The sequence below is a fragment of the Loxodonta africana genome, chromosome 8, assembly GCF_030014295.1.
Source record: "Loxodonta africana isolate mLoxAfr1 chromosome 8, mLoxAfr1.hap2, whole genome shotgun sequence".
Classification (NCBI taxonomy): domain Eukaryota; kingdom Metazoa; phylum Chordata; class Mammalia; order Proboscidea; family Elephantidae; genus Loxodonta; species Loxodonta africana.
In genome coordinates, this window is record NC_087349.1 from 37,814,089 (window position 1) to 37,841,388 (window position 27,300).

The following is a 27,300-nucleotide window of genomic DNA, read 5'->3' on the forward strand; positions in this document are numbered from 1 at the left end:
ATGGCTTTAATGTAGGTGGTTAGGTTTGTACTATTATGAATTTAAACAAAATTAAACTGAGCCAGGAAACTTAATAATACCTTGGATTCATAGACCACTAGTCTTAAAATCCCTGCCTTTGTTCTTCGGTACTTGCAAAGTCAATTCACTTCTGCCTGGCATAGTTTTCAAAGTAACACATAAGATTTACCAATTAAATTCTCCTCGTCTCCCAGTAAATTTTACTAGCATTTTCCCCCATAGTAATCTTTTGCAATTATATAGTAACTTCTATATAAGGCCCTCCAAGTGTTTTGCAAACATTGATTAAACGTCGCAATACCCCAGCAAGGGAGAAGCCCAACATGGTACGCAGGAGTCTTTCTCGTGCTGAGATGGCGGCTGAAATGATATTTGTTCCTGTCACTCAGAACGAGCACCTGGAGCTCTAACATGGGAGGAGAGATGTGCTGATTCTGCCGGAACTACAAATGACACCACGATGCCTCTGCTTGCCCTAACAAAGGAAGATGGGGTGGCTTTTTCCAACAAGTCATTGCTGTCTTATACAATCTGGGAATATATTTACTTTTATCTATCATTCTGAATAACGGATCTGATTTTTTATTAATGTTTTTAAATCCGCTTAAAATCGATGTTCTCTTTGTCCCATTTTGTTCATAAACAGTATGTTCTAGTAGAACAGCTTTAAACTTTATGTAGGTAACCATTTGAAAATGAGAGATTGTCATATAGGACAGAGTTCCCGCTTCTAAATGATCATTGATTTCATGATCTCATCCTGCCTTCTAAACGTACAGGTAAAACTTTAGCTGAAAAACAACAGGCAATGTAACCTCCATAGCTTTCTAACTGGTGGACCCTTGGGAAGTAAAAGAAAAATTCTGGTAGTAGAAAGAAGAATTTGGGGCAGGAGAGTGTCCTTAAATTCAACTCCCTAAAATTGCTTTTTGCTGCTTCTACTTTTCGCAGTTTCTTCCTTCCTCAACTTCTGAATAGACAGAATTTCTAATAGCTCCAGTTTGCCTTTGCTTGCTTTTTTATCATGGCTTCTATACCAGCAAAGGAGCTCTGGCGGTTCAATGGTTAAGCACATGGCTACTAACTGAAATGTTGGTAGTTTGAACCCACCCAGCAGCTCTGTGGGAGAAAGACCTGGTGATCTTCTTCTGCAAAGATTACAGCGGGGAGACCCTATGGGCCAGTTCTACTCTGTCACATGGGGTCCCTATGAGTTGGAATCAACCTGACAGCACCCAACAACTATGGCAGCAAACGTTCAGAGCAGAATTTAGGCAGTTATTTGTACACAGGTAGCTTATAGGCTGAGAACTGAACAGTGTTAAAAAGCACCTGTGAATTTATTCCAGGTATTTTTGGTGGCACTGGGGTTTTTTATAACAGTTACTCATATTGCTGCATATAGATGAATATGTAATTTGTATTCATTTAATTGAGTCTCCTTCCTTGATATTTTAAAGTATATCTGTGTATCTTGACTATTATATGAAAAATGTTTATTTATAAGAATGTGGCTAATGTTTTAAGTAGCCCTGGTAGTACAGTGGTTAAGTGCCTGCTAACCAAAAGGTCAGTGGTTCAAACCCACCACAGAAGATGTGGCACTCTGCTTGCTTCCATAATTATTTACAGCCTTGGAAAACCTATAGGGCAGTTCTACTCTGTCCTACAGGGTCACTATGAGTCAGAATCAACTCAATGGCAATGGGTTTGGTTTTGGTTTTTTTGGGCTAATGTTTTAAATGCAAACCCTGGTGGCATATGGTTAAGAGCTACAGCTGCTAACCAAAAGGTCAGCAGTTTGAATCTACCAGGAGCTCCTTGGAAACCCTATGGGGCAGTTCTGCTCTGTCCTTTAGGGTCGCTATGAGTCGGAAACGACTCGACAGCAACGGGTTTGGTTTTTTTTTTTTTTTGAATGTTTTAAATACACTGTAAAAATATGTCCTCAAAATCTTGTTGGAGGATTGATCTGTAAACTTTTTCTCAATGAAAAGAGATTTATAGAAAGGGCATAACAAAATAAAATATCTTAATTGACACTTAAAAAAAAACAAAACAAACAAAAAGCAACAAGCAAACAGAGAACGGAAGGAAAGAAGGAACGGGCTAGGGAGGGGGTTAGAGAATGGGCCACTTCTCTCCAGAGTGAAACATGAATGGAGATCAAGATGCTTGAGGCTATACAACTAGATCCTTGGACTGTTAGGCTAAGTTAAAATTTACATGGGAAATATTATAATAAAGCTACTTTTAAAAAATATTTTATAAACTATTATAGGAGTTGCTTCTGGGCCAGCAGTGTCAGTGTGCATTTCCCAGGGAACTGAAGCAAAGCTGGCCTTACCAAGCCTCCAGCACTGTCTTGGCCTTTACCCCTGGAGGAGCCTGAGTTGTCATCCCTAACCCCACTAGCTGGAACGCCCTGAACTGCATTTAAAGCTCCATTGGTGGAAGCCATCTGTGGATTGTGATACTTTCTTGTTTCTCCAGTTCTACCCCAGGTATACTGAATGAGAACCTACATTTTAAAAAGATTAGTGGTTCTCAGAATTGGTCCTTACCCAGCAGTATTAGCATCTCTAGGAACTTGTTAGAAACGCAAATTCTTAGCAGGGGTTCAAATAAGAGCAAGCCTGTTCAAAAAAGCCCTACTCTCAACCCTGACTACATTTTATAACCACTTGAGAAGCTGTTTAAAAAACACCTCCGCAGCAAACAAACAAATGAAAAACCGAAGCCAATTCTGACTCATAGTGACCCTAAAGGACGGAGTAGAACTGCCCCACTGGGTTTCCAAGGAGTGCCTGGTAGATTCGAACTGCCGACCTTTTAGTTAGCAGCAGTAGCTCCTAACCACTATACCACCACGGTTTCGGCTTTAAAAAAATAAACCAAAACCAAACCCGTTGCTGTCAAGTTGATTCCAACTCATAATGATCCCATAAGACAGAGCAGAACTGCCTCACAGGGTTTCCAAGGAGCAACTGGTGGATTCGAACTGCCAACCTATTGGTTAGCAGCCAAGCTGTTAACCACTGCACCACCAGGCCCCTAATCCACACCAGTTAAGGTGAGGTTGAAGCCAGGGTGTGGGCATTTTAAATGCACCCAGGTGATTGCTCTCTGCAGCCCTGGTTGAAAGCCCTCTGCAGGAGTCAAGTGAGACAGCCAAGGCTTTACTGCAGGATGAAGGCTATGTGACCCACAATTCTAAGAAAAGTTCTCCCCAAAAAATACCTCATAAAGTCTTTGCAATTGTCATACTGCCTTTTATGATTCTCATCTTTCTCACATCATAAGTACCTAGTTGCAGGCTTGAAACTTTGGCCAGCAATAGGGAGGGATGGGCTGGGCCGGACTGTCCCTGTTCTGACCTTCAGGATCAGTGGGTGTTCCTGCTGGCACATCGCCTAGGGCCCATCTCAGGCTTTGCTGGCCACTTCTAACATGACATTACAGGCTTGGGTGTCTAGAGCTCATATTGGGCCAAAAAAGCTTTGCATGAGAAAATGAACTTAGCTTTGAAGGACGGACAGCAGACCCCATGCAAATATACAGGCCAGTGGGTCAAGGGATAAACACCTATAACTATAAAAAATTTGCAGAAATATTGCAAAACTGGTCAGGTGGGAGCATCCCAAAGATGTTACCTAAGTTAGCATTTAGCAAAGTAAGACATTACATTTTTCACCGTTAGCCCCTGGTTAAATCTCCTGATAATGCATCCAGTCCTGGAAGATGTGCAATACTAATTGTGTGAGAAAGGAAGTTATGCTTCGGCAGCGTTTGATACTTCTGATGATTTTAGGTGGTGCTACAGAAACTACGTGAAGTGTATGTTGAATCACAGTGAGAAAATGTTTTCCTTTTCTGTTCTTTAATCTTTTTGTTTATAGAAGGTAAACATTTCAGTTTGGTGTTAAACCAGAAAAGCTGTTGCCATCAAATAAATTCTGATTCATGGCGACTCTATGCACATCAGAGCTAAACCATTAAAAAAATTAGCATAATAAACTTACAAAATACCGGGGGGAGGGGGCTGGCAAACATATGTGGAAGACCCATGTTAATTGCATAAAATACGGTATTTATGTGATATCTTTTATTCATGACAAGCAATAATACTTTTCAATTTTGTAATGATTAAAATCTTTTTAAAATACATTTAAGAAAATGTGATTTAATTTAAAGTAATTATAAAACAGGTAGTACATATATATAGAAAAATTGTGAAGAGGATATATATACCACTTCAGCTGAAAATTATTCCACCACTACCTTTTCTAGAAGTTTGCATATTTTTTTAAGCAGATCTCTTTGCCAACCTGATCTTGGGCAAATGTAAAAAGCATTGTATCTAATTTTTTTTTTAATTGCTAAGAACTTCATATTTTAAACCTAAGTAGACCTTAGGTTTGTCATGCGTACCTATGCCTAACTTTGTTTTCAAGTGGAAGCCCTCAGTAATGTCATATTTAACCTTTCGGGTTATTATCTCCAACAATTTCCACTTGCTTTTAGTATTCACATTAGAACTAGAAATCAAATAAAACTCAATAGATTTCCTAAATGTAAACAACTGTTCGGTTTAATTATAAGTTGAGAAAACTTTATTTGCTTCATACCTGTGTTGGCCAATTTACAATTTGGACCATTTTGTCTTTAGTTTATTATGATGTTTTATATCTACGTCTTGCCTTTAGGCAGTAAGTTTTTGGCAGACCTGTTTACTTGATTGTTTCTCAGCAAAAACCAAGGTTGGGTGATCGTTATTTAGATTTGTACCATATGATTCTTCTATGGAAATGAGACAGAGCCTGAGTAATCACTAAAGGGTAGACTGAATTAGATTATGTTTTTATATAAAACACATGTATACTGAAAAGAAATTAAAATGTCATACTGAAACAATAGAATAACTACTTTAAAATTTTTGGGCGAAAAGAGAACATTGCCTATAATCTCATCTCTTTATAAGGTTTTTGGTGCCTCTATTGCAATACTTCTCTCTATAGCTCCTGGGACAGGGAAGGTTTGGAGACAGGAGCTAAAAGGTTCACTGATTATGAGATAAAATTGAAAGGGAGAAATTGGAGTCTTAGGAAATAATGGATGGTGGGTATGACGGTTAAGATTGTGTGTCAACTTGGCTGGGCCGTGATTCTCAGTGTTTTGGCAGTTGTATAACGTTATGATCACTTCCTTTTGAACTTTGATATATGATGTCCCCATGATGGAATCTGCTCAGTAGTACTGGCAGGGGGCGGGGCCTGTGGCGGCTCACCGCCCCCTTAGCCTTCCTTTCTTCATCCTCCACTGCCTACTTCCTTCCTGCTTGCCTTGCCAAGGCTTTTGGCTTGTTCCGGATCCAGCAGCTCTCTTTTGTCCTGTGACCTCCAGCTCTTGGGACTTGAGCTAGCAGTTTACCTGTAGATCTTGGGATTCTTTGATCTTCACAGCCTGTAAGCAAGAATCCTGCTCCCTGACCTGCCAATTTTGGCTTCAGCAGCCCCTGCAGCTACATGATTCAGGAAACCTTGAGGTCTTGCCTGTCGATCTTGGGATTCGTGGACCTTCACAGCCTGTGAGCGGCAGCCCTGCTCTCCCACCTGTTGATCTTGGGTTCACCAGCCCCTGTGGCTGCGTGAATTGGGAGTGGCCTCTATCCTGATCCACTGACTTGGGATGTTCCAGGCTTTACGATTGCGTGAGCTATTTCCTTGGTATAAATCTCTCTCTATATATGTTTATACCCTTTACTGGTTTTGCTTCTGTAGAGAACCCAGCCTAAGACAGTGGGTAAATCCATTTTTAAAATTTAAAGCTCTGTGAATTTGTTGCCAAACATTTTTGCTCATCTTCTGAAAAACCGTGTCTAGCACGGCATAATCCAATAAGGTAACCACTAGCCAAATGTGAGTACTAAAATTATAATTAAATAAAAAATTTAGTTCCTTAGTCACACTAGCCACATTTCAAGTGCCTAGTAACCGTATATGCCTAGTGGCTAATATATGGCACAGGTATAGAATACGTCCACTATTGCAAAAAGCTTTTCGTATTGCAATGGTTTAAAACATAAAAAATTCAACACGGTATCGAACTCTTCAAAGGGAATGCACATTAAAATTGGAAAATTGGGCTGAAAGCCCAATTTTACTAGTTATTATTCCATAGGTACACTTTTGATTGAGAAATCAAGTCCCAATGACAGCCAATGGCCAGTAGGTCCAGGAAATTTTGGATATTTCATTCAATTTCTCAGTGTTGTACATAATTTTCAGAGCTAACAAGTTGTCAATGATAAGATTTACTTGGGTGCTGATATTAGCTTTTCCTAAAGTCAATTTAATTCACTATCTTGGATTGTTCAATTTAGCTCTACCTTTTTATGTTAAAGGTAGATCAACCGAGGTTTGACATACTTTTCTTCTAATTAATTTGGCTTTATACAGTAGTTTTGATAATGTCTATACGGACTAGTATCTTTAGAAACTTTTGAAAGCACAGTCATTTAAGTAAACAAGTGGGCTGGGACCCGGGGACTCAGCCAAGAAAATGAATAAGACATAACCCTGCCCTTGTGAAGCTGGTAGTCAGTGAAGAAGACAGATAACAAGCAAGTAAACACATAATACAATTTCAAATGTGGAAGCATGTGGAAGTTCTCACTGTGGAACTGGCACTTTGAGGAGACACCTGAACATAGAGCAGGAGACAGTTTTGCAAAGATTTGGTAGCAATAAAGATGTGTGAAGGGTAAAAAAAAGTTATAATGGATTCATCTGCACATTTAATAGCTATCATGTATTATGTGGTTAATCTAGGTTAATCACTCCACCATCAGGGTTAGCAGATTAGCTACTAACCAAAAGGTCAGAATTTTGAATCCACCAACCGCTTTTTGGAAACCCTATGCGGGCAGTTCTACTCTGTCCTATAGGGTTGCTGTGAGCCGGAATCGACTCAGCGACAATGGATTTAAATACAGTCAGTGGCCTATGTAAGGTATTGTACCAGCCCTGGGGGCATGGCACTACTGAGCAGTTTCTATTAACCAGGTGCAGCCCAACGTCCTTCCTCAGGCGTGGTAACATGCTGATTAAAAGATTAATGAGTTTGACTTACATTTTTGAGCTGATATTTTGGTAAAGTTATCTAAAAGAGGGGTGTCAGATGTTTGGATAGGGGTGTAATTTCAGTGCTTGCCATAGGTGCCATTTTCTGTAGATACTCTGCTGGTCTTATTGGGTTAATAGAAACTTCTCAGTGCTGCCATGCATGCAGGGTTCAGCACCTACCATACCCACGTTACACCTCTGCTAGGTATTGTTATTCTTATTACTGTTTTAACAGATGAGAAGACTAGTGATTAGAGATGGTAAGTGACTTGCCCTGGACAGCATGGCCAATATATGAGGGAAATTGGACTTTAACATGAAAAGTCTGAACCCAGAACTGGGGTTCTGAAATGCTAAGTTACTGCTTCACCTTTGTAAGAAATCGTACATTTCCTTAAGCATTTGGTCATTGTTCTGATGATCCCGTTCAGGCAGGGCTTCCTTTGTTTTGCTTAGGAATGATTACACCCTAACATTAGATTTGCACATATGAATCAGTAACATCCAGTCAATAAGAGTGAATATTTATTGATTAACAGGTTTTTCTTTTTTTGAGGGATGCCCATTCTCATTTCCCTAGAGTAGGGTCTCTGTGATTGGTGAATCAACTACATCTGAGTTATCTGGGTGCTTGTTAAAGTGCAGATTCCTAGGCCCCACTCCAGAATCAGAATCTCTGACAACCTGGAATCTACTATTTTTACACCTTCCTGTTACTCAATGATTATTTCAAAATAAGATGTTAAAAAAAAAAGTTCATTCAATCTGTCTAGAAAGGCAAAGAGCATTTTAAATACCAAAGTCATGAACATGCTATTTCCACTCCAGTTACTCATTTTATAGACGTGCACTCATGTTTCTGATATCTACAGAAAAGTGTGATAAAAGCACCAACAGGTGCGGGCCTGTGTAAATAAATTTTAGGGAGATAACAATAGCCATTCCTAGGAGATATCTTAGTTATCCAGTGCTACTATACCAGAAATACTGCAAGTGGACAGCTTTAACAAACAGAAGTTTATTCTCTCACAGTTTAGGAGGCTTGAAGTCCGAATTCAGGGTACCAGCTCTAGGGCAAGCCTTTCTCTCCTTGTTGGTTCTGGGGGAAGCTCTCTGTCATCAATCTTCCCCTGGTCTAGGAGCTTCTCAGCACAGGGTCCAAAGGACGCACATGCTCCTAGCTCTTTTTGCTTGGTGGTATGAGGTCCCCCAGTTTCTCTGCTCACTTCTCTCTCTTATATCTCAAAAGAGATTGACTCAAGATACAACCTAATCTTGTAGTTTGAGTCCTGCCTCATTAATAAAACTACCTCTAATCCTGCCTCATTAATATCACAGAGGTAAGATTTACAACACATAGGGAAATCACATCAGATGACAAAATGGTGGACAGTCACACAGTAGGGGGAATCATGGCCTAGCCAAGTTGACACACATTTTTGGAGGACACAATTCAATCCATAATGGCAGATACCACAAAAATATTAGGCATAAACATTAGCTTGCAGAAGCTGATCTACAGTTTATTTGTCCCTGTTGCAAAAAAGGATACTGGTGCCCAAAAGTTCTTGAAAAGGTAAAGAAGTGAAATATAAAACATAAAACCCTTTGCAAAGAAAATCAGCAGTAGGCTATAGGCTTCACTGTTCTGTTCCTCTGCAGGTTACTCCTGCACTTTGCCCCAGTTGTTGTCCTACAATGATGGGGTAGAGGTAACACACATCCCTTTTCTCCCTCAGGAAACTGATTACAAATCAAAATAATAGGTGGAAGAGTAGTGGAATTCAAATCTCCCAACTAGATGCAGCTGATTTTCATGTTTTCTTTCCTTGGCCTTTGTCTAATCTGCCACTTGGCATGTGGGCACTCTCTGAGACTGGAAACAGGCATTTTTCTTACATAGTGACCCCCCCGCCCCTTAACTAACTTCCACAGTCTTTTCATCTGTAATTCTGAGGCTTCAAACTCAGCAATCATGTCTGAAGCAAAAATAACAAAGGAAGCTTAATACAAAGGCCGATTCTCATCCTCCTTCAGTGGTACCACTGGCAAAACAGAGGGAAGGATCTGGAAATGAGCTTTCTTATGTGGGGAGAATTGAGCTTTGAAGGTTTTTCAGTTGCCAAAGCACTTGAATATCCTTCTTGTGGCTATTCTTATTACACTTGAAAACTACATTGACATATATATAATGTGTATGTATGTTATGTATATGTGAATGTAACCCTTAAGTCCTGGGTCTTCCCAAATCCCTCTTCCCTAATTGCTTATATACCTTAGGCACAGGTGGTTAAGGCTTAACTCACTCTGTTGGCACTTTATGTGTGGTTACATAAAGCAGTACTTGAGTCATCTGGGATTTGAGGAACATCCATGTTTTTATTACCTCCAGAGCAACCATCCCCTTGTGGTGTAGTAGTTAAAAGCTACAGCTGCCGACAAAAAGGTTAGCAGTTCGAAGCCACCAGGCGCTCCTTGGAAACCCTATGGGGCAGTTCTACTCTGTCATTTAGGGTCACTATGAGTTAAAATCAACTTAATGTCAATGGGTTTTATAGTAAATACCAGGTATATCAAGAATCTTACACTTTTGTGTGTAACCAGTGCAATGATTTTGGCGTAGTACCAGCATACTGTACAATGAAAGGCCTATGGTTGACTTGGTGGATTTTTAAAAAGTTTTGGTTCTACTTACACACGGTCAGAGCTGGGTATGCCACCTCTTATAAGTGTTCTGATCTTGGATATGTAGCCTACTTAAACCTCAGTGTTCTCATATATGAAATGGAGATAAATGTAGCTACTTCATGAGACGATGTTTAGAACTAAATTATTTAATCTGCAGACAACGTAGCGTTTGGCTCATAGTAAATCTTAAAAGGATTTTTGCCAAAATAAAGGAAATTAACTCTGGAGAGTTGGATGCACCATCTGGATCCAAATGTCCCTCTGAGTCATTTCTTAAAATATCCTTTTTGTTTCAGGCAAATACAGCGTCATTTTGAGCAACTGCTAAACAAAGGACTTTAGGTTTATCAATAACTAATCATATCGATTACTAACTGAAAGTTTGGCAGTTTGAACTCATCCAGGGGCACCTTAGAAGATAGGCCTGGCGATCTGCTTCTGAAAGGTCAAGCCTTGAAAACCTAATGGAGTGGTTCTACTCTGCACACATGGGATCCCCATGAACCGGGATCAACTCTACAGCCACTAACAACAATTGCTAACGATGCTGTTCAAGGTGTCCAAACAGCTCTTACATATTAAGAGATGTCTTGATTCAAGCATCTTTAATTTATAATTTTCCAATATGACACTGAAACTCAGCTTTCTAATTTTCTGAATATATAGTACAATTTAAAAAATTTAAGCAAAGAACTTTTGACAGTAGAGTAGGTAATATTTAGAAAATACAAGTCTATCAATAAATCAGCTCAGATACACTAACTGCTTCTCAGTTTACAGTCTGTACCCCTGATGTACTTGCAGGTATAAGAATATATATGGTAGAATTTCTAAGGGGAAATTTAACCTTTAAAAGCGGGTGCTTATCATGGGATTGGGAAGAGGACAAAACTGCAAAAAAAAAAATTACAAGAAGTCCTTCACTATTTTGGTACACAAAGAATATAAATTGAGAGAAATTGAAAGAATCATTTTGAGAGAAAGAAATATGGAATTAGAGCGGCCAATGTCACCGTCTTCGGAACCTGGATGACAAAACTATTTTAGCAGCTGCCATCAGGCTCTCTTAGGCAGAATGCTTGTCTGGTATAAGAACATACTCTAAAAGGTCACCTTAAGAGGAAAGGTGAGGCCCTGAGAGTGTGATCTATAAGAAGATTGAATTGCTCTGAATAAGAAATAACAGAAATTTAGTGGTGAGGGAAAGCAGAGAAGGGAAGAGAGCAAAGGTAGCTGGAGGGATACAGGGAAGAAGGAACCGTGCCAGGTGGCTGGAGCCATACAAGTTTTAAGTTGTTAGCATTTGCATTTATGTTTTCCCCAAATGTTTAATAAAGCCTGCTACATATCCAAATACCTTTTTTGCATCCTTTTCTCAGGAAGAAAAGGGGGCTGTAGTCCACACTCGTCAGTACAGAGGAAGGAGAAGAGTGGGGAGATGGAGGTCAGAAAAAAAATGAACTTGAGAGTGAGCCATAGTGGGAACTCTGAGCAGATCCAACTATAGAAAACAAGAGCTCAAGAAATTTGTGAAAATATCAAGGAGGGCATTATACTTCGCACAGGGTGGAGGACAAAAGACATAAAGTCAATTTGATTTAAATCTGAAAGGGCAGGATAAAGTCAGCCGGTCTTTGAATTACAATTTATCAGTAACCCAAGTGAAAAAATAGAAATGATAAACTAGAGTTACTGGTGTCAGTCAGGTAGGGTAGCTGTATTCTTACTGCTGTTATTTTCCTGTCCACTTGTTTCAACAACTCTTGCCGAATCTATACTGAAAATAGAGTAAGAGCTTCGAGTCTATTAAAACGTTACTTAAATTTTTTTCCGTGACGAAAGACAGCCATTGCTAAAACACTTCAGCCACTGGAAAAATGCCTTTTGTGGCATTAGATTCACCCACATGAGGACTTTCCTATTTTTATTTATTTAGTTAGTCATTTACTGTCAGATATTTATTGACTTCTAATCTATGCTGGCACATTACAATGACTATAAACCATTATCTTGTGACATCTCACCACTTAGTGATTAATTACAGAATACCACAAGCCATTAGTGCTCATCATCCAAGGACAATATATTTAATAAAATAGAAAAGCACATGCCCATCTTCTATTTTCAAATATACATCTATTTTTGTTCTTATTGTTAGAATATGTTTTACAATGATCTCCAAACCTTTGCAGTTTGTATGGATCACAACGATCTCTAAGCTTTGATAGTTTGTAGTGATCACAAGCATCTTTGTGGACTTCTGTGTGGCTTAAGACTTTTTCCCCAGTGTTTATGGCTTCACATTTTCCTCCAAGCCCAGAAGAGCTCTTGTAACGTGGGTGGTCTAGGTCCTTGCCAATCAAAGAATGAGGATTCTGTTGGGTCATCTCTAGTGGGAGTTTTGTTTTTTGCCTTTTTAATTGTTTTATTGTAGTAATATATATATAACAAAACATTTGCCAGCTCTACATTTCTGACATATACAATTCAGTGACATGTTACATTTATCACGTTGTGTACCCATTACTACTACCACCTTCCAAATTATTCCACCTCCAGTGGAAGTTTTCCTGTTGAAAGAACTCCCATACTTACCTCTTAGCTTGTTTAAGGATATAAATAATCAAATATGACTTTGCTTAGCAAAAGAATTGACTGAGCAATTTAACAGGAGTGTTTTCCCAACATGATACTTTTAATGGGAAAAGCAAAGTTTTGATTGTCATTCACCAAATTCCCTTAGCCTCTTTATATGAAAATCACCTCACACATTTACTGACCACCTACTCTCCTGAAAACCGGTCTGCCTAGGAAGCTAGTAGGCAAGTGAAGAGACAAAGCAGGCAAGTTGTAAACCCAGGCTGAATGAGTACAGTGCTGTAAATGGGGGATTTTAGTGCTGTGGAAAAGAGAAGCAGGAACTCCATTCTATTTGGAAATCTGGTTTTAAGCTGGGCCTTAGGGGATAAAAAAAAATTTCAGAATGGAGAGAAAAGATGAAAGCATATCCTGAGTTGAGGGAATGGTATGAATAAATTTACAATAATGTCCTGTCCTCCTCGTGAGAGCCGAGATCATGCCTGTCTTGTTTATCATGATCTTCAAGACTCTGAACAGTGCCTGGCACGTAGACAGCAATAAAAAAAAACAAACACACTTACCACGCACCACACACACACACACACATACACCCATTGCCTTCAAATAGATTCCTACTCATAGTGGCCTTATAGGACTGTGTAAAACTGTCCCATGGGATTTCCAAGGCTGTAATCTTTATGGAAGCAGACTGTCACATCTTTCTCCCATGAAGTGGCTGGGGAATTCGAACAGCTGATCTTTGGTTAGCAGTTGAGCACTTTAACCACTGTGCTACCAGGATTCCTCACACTCATACATATAAATTGACCAGAAACTATATTCAGTAATCTGAAATTGATTCTGATCATATAATACTGTAAGGACAGGTGGCAGATATTTCATATGTATTTATCATGCACACACACACACACACACATTTAGAATAACCTACCAAAGGTGTTTTTAAACTTTAGTAGAAGTAACATCCACAGAAGAAAAGTTTTGGTAAAGAATTCACAATTTTTTTTTGCAGGAGTATCCCAAAGGGAAGATTTGGATATTGTAGATTGATTTAAAAAAAAAAAAAAAAGTTTTTTTTTTTTTTTTAATACACTTAATTTTCTAGAGGAAACCCTGGTGGTATAGTGGTTAAGTGCTACGGCTGCTAACCAAAAGGTTGGCAGTTCGAATCTGCCAGGTGCTCCTTGGAAATTCTGTGGGGCAGTTCTACTCCATCCTATAGGGTCACGATGAGTTGGAATCGACTCGACAGCAATAGGTTTGGTTTTTCTGGTTTTTAATTTTTTAGAAAAGTTTTGTATTTATAGAAAAACTGTGTAGGAAATACAGAACATTGTAATATACCCCCTCTCCACTCTGCACACAATTTCTCCTATTATTAACATCTTGTATTATTAATAATCTATTATTGTACATTCATTACAATTGATGCATCAATATTGAGATGTTACTATTTACTGAAGTCCATAGTTTACTTTAGAATTCACTCTTTGTGCTATACAGTTCTATGGATTTTGTTTTGACAAGTGCATAATGCCATGTATCCACCGTTCGGTATCAGGCCCAATAATTAAGTTAAATAATTAAAATGACTTGTGCTTCACCTACTGATTAATTTTTTAAAGCACCCAAGTAATTCTAGATTTAGCTAAATTTTCCAGAGGAAAGGTTGCAGTTCTAAGCAATTGCAATAGACAGTAATTACTCAACAATTTTTTTTTTTTCTTTTTGGTTTCTTTCTGTGCAAAGCAGTGTTCTTAGTACTCGAGGTAGATGAATAAATAAAATGGATAAAAATTCCTGCTTTCGTGGAGTTTATATTCCAGTGGATGAAGGCAAACAACAAAAAAATACATATAATTTCAGATGGTGATAAGATGGCTATCCTGCTTTAGAATGGAGAGTGGTGAGTTAAGGTGGGTTTGAGATTTTATAAAAGTTGCTTAGACGTTTTAGCATTTATTCTTTAGAAGAGATTGACCAAAAATAGCAGCCAGCTTTCTCATTGTTTAACATGATATTCTACTGCTCCAGGTATGAGGGTCAACCCAGCTACATTACTAGACGGGATATAACTTAAAACTCATCTCGACTTACTCATCTAGGCTTAGATGAGGACTTTCACAACGAGCAAAACTATGTTCTAGATGTTGTACTGCCTCTTTTTACTCCTACCTTGTTCTCAAAGGAATGTCTAATATCTAAAGGGGTTAAGAACACTTGTTTTAGAGTGATCAAGCACTGATATTTTTAAAAAATCCATTCCTTCTGATAATTCACACAGCAAATAAAACAAGTATCTCTTGAGTGCTCTTCATGTACATGGGAGCAATCTTTTGTAGGATTCACAAAGCAAAGGAAGCAATAACTTTCTGCTTCCCATAATTACTGAAGGTAAATTGCTTAAAATTTCTCTAACCACTAATATAATTTTAAAACATTCTTGCAAATGTATTCTACTTGATGATTAAAAGATTGTTAATTAAAGGGTAATATATTGGTATGCCAAGGGGTGCTTTACGGTTCAATGACAATATTTTTGCTTCTTGGAAAATTCTTCTTTTGAATTTCTTTATTGGACTCAGAGCTTTTCTTTCCCAGTGCTGGTCCCACTATAACAGGGATGGAAAAATAGAAAAGAGGAAGGGAACTAACATTTGGCACTCAGTATCCGTCAGACATTTTTCAGGGTTACTTAAATTCTAAAAGAATATTTTGAGACAGATCTTTGAACCTCCATTTTGCAAATTAGGTAACTAGTATAAAAAAAGTAGCTCTAAAGCACTTGGCTTCATGGAGAGTTGTTAATTAATTATGATGCTTCAGAAAATTTTGTAAATAAAATATAGCCAAATGTTAACACAACATGCCATAAGCCCTCCTGCCTAGAAAATTTGCCCACTGTATCTTGGCTTGGCATTCTGGCTTTGAGATTGTCCCACTCTACCATCCTGACTTAATCAAGTTCATTGAAAGCTATTCCTGCCTAGCCAGGTGTTAGCAGCTGCTCCAGATTGGTGTTATCAGAAATTTATTGAACTCACACTCACTTCCATCACCCTTCAGATAACTCTGGCCCACAACCAGCCCTTGTGGCTGGACACCACTTGATAAATGTCCTCAAGATGACAAGAAGTCACTGATAGCTACTCTTTGATTGCAACTCTTCAGCCACTTGACAGCAGTGTGACCTGAGCTATGTATTACCAGCACGTTGAAAAGAAATGTCATGTGAAATGGTATCGGAAGCCTTACTGAAGTCTGGATGTATTATATCTATTGCTTCCCCTTTGTCAGCCTGTCAGAGAGAGAAATTAAAGTTACTTGGCTGGATCTGTTCTTCATAAAGGCATGTTAGTGACTACCACCGCTCTTATTTTGTTCATTTGCCAGTCAATGGATCATTTGTGTCTTCTCATAAGTTGAGGTTTTTGCATTTCAACTCATAAGCATCCCTAACACCATATTCTAAAAAATCCACAGGCACTTTTAGATTGTCTTTCATTAGGTTCTATTCTGACTCTGAAAGATAAAGGAATACACCCTTAGAATCCAGGGAGTAGTAAAAGTATTCCCTTTACCCATTCAAAGTGCTGTATTTCTGTTCACTTCAAACAAATAGCTACTGATCACTAGATGGGGGCTGTCTTTATGTTCCAGTTCTGACTGTAATATCTCAGTTCAAAGAAGTATTATTACTTCTACGAGATCAGCCATCTTTGTGTGATGGGGAGAATGGAGTGTGTGCCTGTGCAGGAGTATATGTAAGTATGTGAGTGATGGTATAGAGGAAAGAGGGAGCCACACTTTTTCAAGGAAAGGTAAATTTTTTCCTACCCCCACCTCCTTGTTTCCTTCCCTTTAGTAAACTCATAGAAAAGTTACCTCTAAAATTTTCTTTTTCCCAATCGGCAAAATCCAATTTTTGGCTAGAGAACTGAATTCAATGCACTTGTATTTTAAAAGATCTGGTTTTACAAGGGTTCTATCATCTCCAGAGACGACACCCACAGTGACAATTCATCTCTTTCCCTGGCCCCATTTCCTGTATCTGGACACCAACTCTTTCAACGTGTTATTCAGTGTCCTTCTACTCCTGGTGAGGGTAATTAGACATTGCGTTTGATCCTGGTGCCATTCTTTTCCATCTTGTATAACTACATCTTGTATTACTACATCCTGTATTACTACATCCTGTATTTATTACTACATCCTGTAGGTAGTATTACATCCTGTAGGTAGTATTACATCTTGTTGTATTATATCTTGTTGTATTACATCTTGTATTTTACACCTTACTTCTGGGAAGAGGATAGAGCAGGGTCAATAAATACATGGCATAGAACAAAACAAGAGGATAGTGCATGTTTAAAGTCAGGGATGTGTGCATCAGGGTTGTATCCTTTCACCATACTTGTTCAATACGTATGCTGGACAAATAGTCCAAGAAGCTGGACTATATGAAGAAGAGCAGGGCATCAGGGTTGGAGGAAGACTCATTAACAAACTGCGATGTGCAGATGACACAACTTTGCTTGCTGAAAGTGAGGAGGATTTGAAGCACTTACTGGTGAAGATCAAAGACTACAGCCTTTGGTAAGGATTACCGATTACTGGACCAATAAGCAACATCATGATAAACGGAGAAAAGATTGAAGCTGTCAAGGATTTCATCTTACTTGGATCCACAATCAACACTATGCTGTTGTGTGAAAGCAGTCATAAAACCCCCAAAAACCAAACTAGTTGCTGACGAGTTGATTCCGACTCATAGCGACCCTAATGGACAGAGTAGAACTGCCCTACAGGGTTTCCAAGGAGCACCTGGTGGGTTCAAACTGCTGATCTTTTGTTTAGCACCCAAATTCTTAACCACTATGCCACCAGGGTTCCCAAAAGCAGTCATAGACAGTGTGTTAATGAATGAGCATAGCAGAGTTTCAATAAAACTTTATTTACCAAAATAGGCCACTGTCTGGATTAGGTCCATGCGCTGCAGTCTGTAGTTTGGAGACCCCATATTACAGATACTTACTAGCGATCCAGAGTTGCTGTCTAAAAAATGGAACCCACCTACTGCTCCTGGGCTAAAGGACTAGATGCTACCATGTTTCAGGGTTGACAATTTACCAATTGTTGATTTCTACCTGAGGAATTTATTTAACTTGGTTGAGTATCCTCTACTCTGGTTATCTTGAAAATAGAGCCACTTTTGGACCAGGGAAAGCAACTTTGAGGCCCTACTCATTTTAATTCCCTTTGACTTTGTCAGTGGTATAGCTAGCATGGGAATTTTATATCTTCCTTTGTTCAAAGACCTGAAAAGAAATGGCTTGAAATATCTTAAAGTCATTGCCTTAGAATAAACCAAAAACCAAACCCAGTGCCATTGAGTTGATTCCGACTCATAGCAGCCCTATAGGACAGAGTAGAACTACCCCTTAGAGTTTCCAAGAAGCACCTGGTGGATTCGAACTGCCAACACTTTGGTTAGCAGTTATAGCACTTAACCACTATGCCACCAGGGTTTCCTGCCTTAGAATAAAGAATTTTTTTTTCTTTATTTTGTACTATTAAATATGGCAGTTCAATCATCAAAAGCTATTCCCTGTGGAATTTAAAAAACAAACAAACAAACAAACAAACCTGTTACATTATAATGGGAAAGGATAAAATGGAATTCGACTGCAGTCTACCAACCATCAACTATATCTCAATTATTTGTGAGATTTAAAATGCATTAAAGTAGTTTAAGCTGTCCTATTCCTGATTCCTGTGGGCTTAATCCTTAGCCAAATGGATAACTGAAGAGACAGCAGATAAGGCTTTAAAAACTTAATGGGACATTTTAGGCAAAAGAGAGAGTGAGAGCAAGAAAGATTAATTTTTCTCAGAATATTGCTTGAGCAAAGATTATCTCTTATTGTCTTTCAGCAAGGATAATTAAACTTCTTAAGACTGTTAAATATTATTGTATAATGCACCTTTATATTTTAATAAGAAAACTTCCGTGGTTTAAATAGTAGAATGTTAACATGGTGCTCTCAGGAAGATTTTTAACAGAATTCATTCTCTTCTCTCAGGCTGGCACTAATCATTTATATGCTTTTTACTCTTAATTGATACCGCTACAAGCAAGATCATAACTATCCTCTTCTGAGACTACTACCCAGAAGAAAAAACAAAATACTTGATTTGATCCTTTCAAGCCAGGCATTATATGAAAAGACAAGAGATCAATTTTTATATTCACTCATTACTTTCAAACTCTCTTTAATGTAACTTTATCAATTTGGATGGTAAATCTCATTAATTTGCAGTTCATCACTTCACAATCTGCAGTAAGATGATACAGTTTAAAGATGATCTTTCCAATATTTATGGGAAAATAAAATTATTCATGCAGATAATTAATGCAAATAACTATTCAAAGCAAGCTGAAAATTCAACTGAAATTAAAGTCTAAACTCTTTGGTAGACTTCCAAGGTGCTCCCCACACTAGCCCAAACTTAACCTCTTCAGCTTCACGTGCCAACTCCATGCAGATGCAAATACAGCTAAAGCCAAAGGTCACCCTACATTTTCCTTTTCCTATGTCCTGCTTATGTTGTTCTCTGCTTTGGAAATGCCATTTTCTTCCTCCTCTAGTTCTAACTTTCAAAATTCTATTCCTCTTTCAAAGCCAAACTGAAATGCCACCAGCTTTATGAAACCTTCTCCAATACTACAGCCAAGATGAGCTTTAAATCAACATTTTGTGAAATGGCAGTGTAGCAGCATGTTAATCTCTGTAGGTGGCTGGGTCATTGACAGCAATGCCACAGATAGGTGCAAACATCTGAATACTTCGTTATTCTTTTGTGTAATCATGCCTGAACATTTACATCTTGATATATTTTTTGATTACTTTCTTTTTATATATACTTTATCAGATTGTGGAAACCCTGGTGGTATAGTGGGTAAGTGCTATGGCTGCTAACCAAAAGGTCGGCAGTTCAAATCTACCAGGCGCTCCTTGGAAACTCTGTGGGGCAGTTCTACTCTGTCTTACAGGTTCGACATGAGTCAGAATCGACTTGACGGCAACAGGTTTTTTATCATATGGTTGGGTCATTGTATTAAATTTTTAAATTATGTGTGTAGGTAGATGATATTATTGATAAATTTTTGGTGTAGCCAAGGGAGCGTTACAAATACTTTTTATATAAAGAGTGTGTTGGGACTGATAGGGTTGAGGTCACCTGAAAGAGATTCTGGAAAGATTTGTTCCCCTTTCATTAATAGTATCATTCCAAAGAATGGTACTACCAGACATAAATTTGTCCAAGCCAGAAATATTGGCAATACCATAAATTCTCGGTCTCCCCTATCCAATCCATTGCTAAGACCTGTTGGCTCTGCCTCTGCTCTCTTCTCCAGGCCCACCACCACTGCTGCTGAAGCTCACCAGAGCCTCTTCCCCTGTGACCTAGATAATTTCAATTCTACCTAGTATCCAGGGGATGTTTTTAAAATGTGAATCTGATTATGTTATATTCCCATTCAAAATCCTTAGCTACTCCCTATTACTCACAGGATAAAATCTCAACTCTGCATGACAAACAAGACCCTTTGTGATCTGGCTCTATCCAGTCTCATCTCCTCTTGCTCCCTCAGCTCTCACCTTGTACTTTCTACATCTGAGAAATCTGTACTGTGCTTTCTAACTCGCCTGGCTTGTGTTTCTCCATGACTTTGTACATGGTACTTCCTCCACCTTGGATGCTCACCTTCATCTGCCTGGAAACTTCTCCTAAAACATCCCTGACTTTTTCAGTAGCACTGTTTTTTCTTTTAAAGGAACTGATTTTTTTTTTTTTTTTTTTTGTCTGCTTTCCCATGGAAAGTAAGCTCTTTTAGGACAGGAATTGTGTCTTCCCTCTATATATACTCAAACTTAGCAGAGTGCCTGACAATAAATATTTATTGACTAAACGAATGAACACACACATACATTTAGCTTTCATGAAATAACTTATATATGCTTGAAATAATCACTCATCCACTATGTTGTCTGAATGATCTTCCTTCTAATAACCCTGTTACTCAGTTAATTTTACCAAGTGGATCTTTTCTCATCTTGCTTTCTTAGAGTTTTATTAAGTTTCCTCTCTTTTCTTCCATTTTGCCTTATTCCAATTTATTTTATTCTTTCTTTTGCATTTGTGATCCTGTTAAGTTCATAAATGACTGGTTGTTATGTTTTTACAATTAAGTTACAACTCAAATAAAACACTAGCTAGCTGCTTTAATATGAACCATTGTTTTTAAGAGTCTGTTCTTTCATTCCAGCAGAATTAAGTTTAAAAGAGGGGTTTCAGACTTCTAGAAAACATAGAAGTCTTTACCTGGCTAATTTTAGTACCAGGTTTACACTTTAAAGAGACGGCACTCTTTATAAGCAAAAACAACTAAGCAGCATGCTATTATTTCATATAAAGTGTTGTTTTTCTGTTAAATACATGAATTTTCATGTTTTAAAATCAAGATTTTTATTGTATGAGAATATATATCTTAAATAATGACTCAGATATTATTTAATTAACAAGAATGTAGTTTTTCTTAAACTTTTCAAAGTGTAATATTACATAAAATGGGATACACAGACTAACTCTGCAGGCTAATTCTCTGCTTTATGATTTACAATTTGTTTACCATTTATTGCTCTCCCCTAAAAACAGGATGGTAAGTCTGCTGGTCAAAAGGAAGACAGTAAATATCCAGGCAAACATGGCAGTCAGCCTCTGGTGCTATACGTCTGCCAGAAAACCGACTTAGCTAAACACCTCCAGTAGCACAAAAAAAGCCAGCCGGGTTTGCAGGGAGTTGTAAATCCAGAACAGCTAGTTCTACTTACTGCATCTCAGATGACATATTTTGGAGCCCCAGGGACAAGCAGAAAAGCCTGTCACATACAACCCAGTTTAATCCTTCAGAATTTTGCACAAATGTCATAGCTGCAAAGGAAAAGGAGGCACAAACTACCCCTTTTTCAGGGCTCCCTTCCCTTTTCAGAGCTGCCCAGGACCTCCTTTGGTGGTCGCCTTGTCTGAGGCTGCCCTCCCCAAGCAGCCCCACCTGGGATGTGTCTTGGTTTCCCCACCAAATGCTAACAACTGTACTAGGGATTTGGACCAATGTGATAAATTATATCTCTAAAAGTACCGGTAACAGAATTACACTGTAACACACTCCATTGCCTTAATATAAAGATTGAACTGATGTGGGAATTTCAGGCTCTTAGGTCGGTTGGTAGAGAAATGTTTGTTTTTATTTTGGTTTTGGTGGTGGTTAGGAAGGGGATTTTGTAAAAAACATATTTGATAAGCAACATTATAATTTTATATTGAAAGTTATTTTTGAGAAATGTAAACTATAAGAATAAAGCCCAATAAAGCCTTCTTGTCTGGAAAAGAGACAAAGAAAATAGACTTTATCTTCTTCATATAGGAGATTCTCTTTGAGGGAGGTGGAAGTTTCCTCAGGTGACAAATAATTTCCTAGAGATGAGAGAGGGGGAAGAAGCTTTTAATAATTTTCAAAAGAGAGCATGAGTTAAAAAGATTAGAAAAATCTCACTGCTCTGATTAGTTTGTGTGTAGAGCTAGGCCTGAATTGGGCCTATCCAGTAATATTCTATCTTCTCTTCTTCTTTCCCCTAAAATTTTAATTTCTGGTTCCCGAAATATATAAAATTCCTCAACCGCATTATCAAGCTCAGCCTCTTACCTGTAACAATTACCTTCATACCCAACCCCAATAACCTTGGAATATAATATTTTTTGTCCTTCATTTTCATAAGAATACTGTACTGCCTGCTTCAAAGCATCCAGGTGTCTTATTCAAGAGTGTTGCTCAAAGGAGTTTTGACTGAGGAGTTCTACTTTTTTAATAAAGTAATTTAATACATCATATCAAATTGTCCTGGGGAAAAAACATATCTTCAAAACATAGGAATTGACTGCCTTCTTACCAGCAGGCTCAGGCTGAACTCAAATGCCTTTTGAACCTGACAACTCAGAAGTGAGTGACTTCTTGATTTTTACACTTTTAACAGTGCTCCTCGATGTTCCCATTTAATCCCTAAGATGTTACTAACCTCTGTTCTAAGGTACCGGGGGAGTCTATTAGAAAAAATAATCTAGAAAATAGCATTTTCTTAGCCTGAAAGAGTTAATACAGTTCTGGAGACAGACTTAATCACTTTACATTTACAGGTGCCTTAAATTCTTTTTTTTTTTTTTAAATTCTTATTCATTGTTCAAATTTTAGCCAACTGCATATAAATGAAGCAAAGATAGCCATATATTAAAGAACCTGAATAATGGAGATTTGTTATACTCTCCAGTGAGATTTATGTTTGAGGATATATATCATTAGTTAAATATAAAAAGTCTTGGGAAAATATGAACAATGGTAGATAGATTTAAAAGCTTTTTGTATTGACATTTTTAGCCCAGTATATATGTATTTTTAATACTAGAGTTAGACAACAAAATAAGTGAACAGTCATTATTTGATTATTTAGAAACAAATGGAAAGAAACTGTTCTTGAACATTTTTGACAGAGTGTGAAACAGTTTTGCAGAGAATAGGTGATTATTTATTATAGCCTTTTAAACATTTATAGGTAAATAGGATTTAAACTTGCTCTTTAATCATTAAAATATCTCAAATGTGTTTTGAGCTGTGCTGTTTCCATTAAATCTGAAATGGCACAACTGGGATAATATAGAATAGAAACGCTTAAAAATATCTGCAGCAGAAAGTTAACCAAAAACAGAGTTATGAGAGTCGATGACAGATAATAGATCTGCACTTCTGTCTTATAATTAGGCGTTTCAAGGAAATCATCTCCGTCTTGATAGCCTTCATACAAGAAGAGATTTGATCATATAGTGAGCCAAATATCTGCACATTTTCGCCCTTGGCTAGCATACTAAATAATAAGAAACCAACCGTATATTACAAATGAAATCTTCTCTAACTGCCTCCAAGAGTCCAGGCCCACCAGCCTGCCTGATAGCCCAGAATCGTTTAGATTCAATTTACAAACACGCCTTCCCAGGAGAAGATGGATTGAGGTTAGTATTGAGCAGCCTGAGATAAATGGCGGCAGCACAGCACACCAATCATGTTTATAATGCCTTCATCTTTTCTTTTCCTTTCTTCTTTGATACTTGGGCAAAAGCCTACGGGTGTGCTGGTAAAATATTTTGCAGATTTTAAATGCACCATAAATGCTCTCAATAAGGCCTACCACAATGTTCTGAGCTGAAATAGAGCCCCTGTCCTTCGCTGTACCTTAGTCTTCAGGTATTTTTCTCCAGGTAGCCCGTTCTTTTGAAGTCTCTGCAAATAGGACAGGCTTTGTAAGGAGAAGTGTATCTAAGGACAGCATTGGAGATCCACAAGGATATAAAGTTTTGTCAGAAGCGTAAATTGGAAAAGTTTTTAGAGAAAGCATTGATGAGAAAAAAGAATGGCATTGAAGATATATATTATGAGGACATGTCTAAGACTCAGAGGCTCTTTAACTATTTTTTGAGCCACTGCTCTGTTTACCAGTCCAGAGAGGCCTGTGAAACCCCCTTCTCAGTAATGCTTTTAAATCCACAAAGATACAGATTTTTTCTCATCTAAGTTCACAGAAACCCTCTTGCCCAGGTTAAGAACCCTCTGGCAGTGGATAACACTGGCTTTGAGCAAAGTGTGAAGTGGGCTGAGCTTGTCTTTGGTGCTCATAGGCCTTTTCTCTCTGCATGTGCCACCGTCTCTAACTGCCTCCCCATTTGCCAGGCTCCAGTATCCATGAAGCCTCCTTGCTTTGATGGCCTGTCCAGGCTTAAAATCTCAGAATGACACTCCATCTTAATGCCTTTTCTCTCTCCTTCTCCGCCTCTCCTCCCCCCCACCCCAAATTCAAGGTGCACCGCCTTCATTTTTATTCTGTTAGGTCAGAAATTCTTAAAGGTGGAGTTCATTTCCTAGCAAAGCATTATCATTAGGGGACAGCAGTTTTTTGAATCACATGTGTCATCCCCATAAAGATATTCCTCTGTGGGGGGTGGGAAGCTTTTCCTTGGCTTCCTCTCTTGGTCCCCATTGAGAATTACTGAGTGGAAAGAGAGCTGTGATGATTGGCCAATGTGTGGGAGCTGGATGAAGGCTGAAAAACAGCCCTGTGGCCTTAAGAAAGCAACTGGGCCTTGTTAACTAATCAATGAATTTACCTTAATGTGTGTCCAAAGTGAAATCCATCTTATTTACAACAGGACTGCCTTAAAAAAAAAAAAAAAGATTGATTACAAGGCTAGGAATTAGGATAGCTTTGCTGGGGAAACATTTTATGTTTTGTTTCCTAATAGACTTTATTTTTTTGTACTTTAAGTGAGAGTTTACAAATTAAGTCAGTCTCTCATACAAAAATTTATACACACCTTGCTATACACTCCTAATTGCTCTCCCCCTAATGAGACAGCACACTCCTTCCCTCCACTCTCTCTTTTTGTGTCCATTTGGCCAGCTTCTGACCCCCTCCGCCCTCCCACCTCCCCTTCAGACAGGAGATACCAACATAGTCTCAACTGTCTACTTGGTCCAAGAAGCTCACTCTTCACCGGTATCCTTTTCTATCCCATTGTCCAGTCCAATCCCTCTCTGAAGAGTTGGCCCAAGGAATGGTTCCTGCCTTGGGCTAACAGAAGGTCTGGGGACGATGACCACCACCAGGTCCTTCTAGTCTCACTCAGTCAGACCATTAAGTCTGGTCTTTTTACCAGAATTCAGGGTCTGCATCCCACTGCTCTCCTGCTCCCTCAGATGTTCTCTGTTGTGTTCCCTATCAGGGCAGTCATCAGTTGTAGCCGGGCACCATCTAGTTCTTCTGGTCTCAGGCTGATGTAGTCTCTGGTTTATGTGGCCCTTTCTGTCTCTTGGGCTCATAATTACCTTGTGTCTTTGGTGTTCTTCATTCTCCTTTGTTCCAGGTGGGTTGAGACCAATTGATGCATCTTAGATGGCCACTTGCTAGCACTTAAGACCCCAGAAGCCACTCTCCAAAGTGGGATGCAGGATGTTATCTTAATAGATTTTATTATGCCAATTGACTTAGATGTCCCCTGAAACCATGGTCCCCAAACCCCTGCCCCTGCTACGTTGGCCTTCGAAGCATTCAGTTTATTCAGGAAACTGCTTTGCTTTTGGTTTAGTCCAGTTGTGCTGACCTCTCCTGTGTTGTGTGTTGTTTTTCCCTTCACCTAAAATAGTCCTTATCTACTACCTAATTAGTGAAAACCCCTCTCCCTCCCTGCTCCCTGACCCCTCTCATAACCATCAAAGAATATTTTCTTCTCTGTTTTTTTTAAACTATTTCTCGAGTTCTTATAATAGTGGTCTTATACAATATTTGTCCTTTTGCAACTAATTCACTCAGCATAATGCCTTCCAGATTCCTCCATGTTATGAGATGTTTCACAGACTAATCACTGTTCCTTATCGATATGTAGTATTCCATTGTGTGAATATACCATAATTTATTTATCCATTCATCTGTTGCTGGGCACCTTGGTTGCTTCCATCTTTCTGCTATTGTAAACAGTGCTGCAGTGAACATGGGTGAGCATATATCTGTTCCTGTAAAGGCTCTTATTTCTCTAGGACATATTCCAAGGAGTGGGATTGCTGGATCCTATGGTAGTTCTATTTCTAGCTTTTTAAGGAAGTGCCAAATCAATTTCCAAAGTGGTTGTACCATTTTACATTCCCACCAGCAGTGTATAAGTGTTCCAGTCTCTCTGCAACCTCTTCAACATTTATTATTTTGTGTTTTTTGGATTAATGCCAGCCTTGTTGGGGTGAGATGGAATCTCATTGTAGTTTTGATTTGCATTTCTCTAATGGCTAATGATTGTGAGCATTTCCTCATGTATCTGTTCACCGCCTGAATGTCTTCTTTAGTGGAATGTGTATTCATATCTTTTGCCCATTTTTTAATTGGGTTATTTGTCTTTTTGTAGTTGAGTTTTTGCAGTATCATGTAGATTTTAGAGATCAGGCACTGCTTGGAAATATCATGGCTAAAAACTTTTTCTCTAGGTAACAGTCTGTAGGTAACGTTTTTACTCTTTTGGTGAAGTCTTTGGATGAGCACAGGTGTTTGATTTTTACGAGCTCCCAGTTATCTAGTTTCTCTTCTGCATTGTTAGTAATGTTTTGTATAGCGTTTGTGCCATGTATTAGGGCTCCTAAAGTTATCCCTATTTTTTCTTCCATGATCTTTATCATTTTAGATTTTATATTTAGGTCTTTGATCCATTTTGAGTTTCTTTTTGTGCACGGTGTGAGGTATGGGTCTTGTTTCATTTTTTTGCAGATGAATATCTAATTATGCCAGCACCATTTGTTAAAGAGACTGCCTTTTCCCCATTTAACTGACTTTGGGTATTTGTCAAATATCAGCTGCTCATATGTGGATAGATTTATGTCTGGATTCTCAATTCTGTTCCATTGGTCTATGTACCTGTTGGTGTACTTGTACCAGGCTGTTTTGACTACTGTGGCAGTATGATAGGTTCTAAAATCAGGTAGAGTGAGGCCTCCAACTTTGTTCTTCTTTTTCAGTAATGCTTTACTTATTCAAGTCCTCTTTCTCTTCCATAAGAAGTTGGTGATTTGCTTCTCCATCTCATTAAAAAATGTTATTGGAATTTGAGTTGGAATTGCATCGTATCTATAGATGGCTTTTGTTAGAATAGACATTTTTACAATGTTAAGTCTTCTTATCCATGAGCAAGGTATGTTTTTCCACTTATGGAGGTCTATTTT

General features: G+C 38.4%; 1 protein-coding gene across 22 annotated transcripts in view; it reads left to right on the top strand.

Moving 5' to 3' along the window:
• Window positions 1-5,355: 5,355 nt before the first annotated feature.
• The window catches only part of IMMP2L (inner mitochondrial membrane peptidase subunit 2), a 1,024,913-nt gene continuing 1,002,968 nt past the window's right edge, over window positions 5,356-27,300 (top strand). For 17 of the 22 annotated variants that reach the window (XM_064289804.1, XM_064289810.1, XM_064289815.1 and 14 more), the window contains exon 1: window positions 5,495-5,731. In XM_064289804.1, the coding sequence (XP_064145874.1) occupies window positions 5,710-5,731 (22 nt within the window). In that variant the 5' untranslated portion in view covers window positions 5,495-5,709. The other 5 variants (XM_064289807.1, XM_064289808.1, XM_064289809.1 and 2 more) reach the window with 4 other exon arrangements.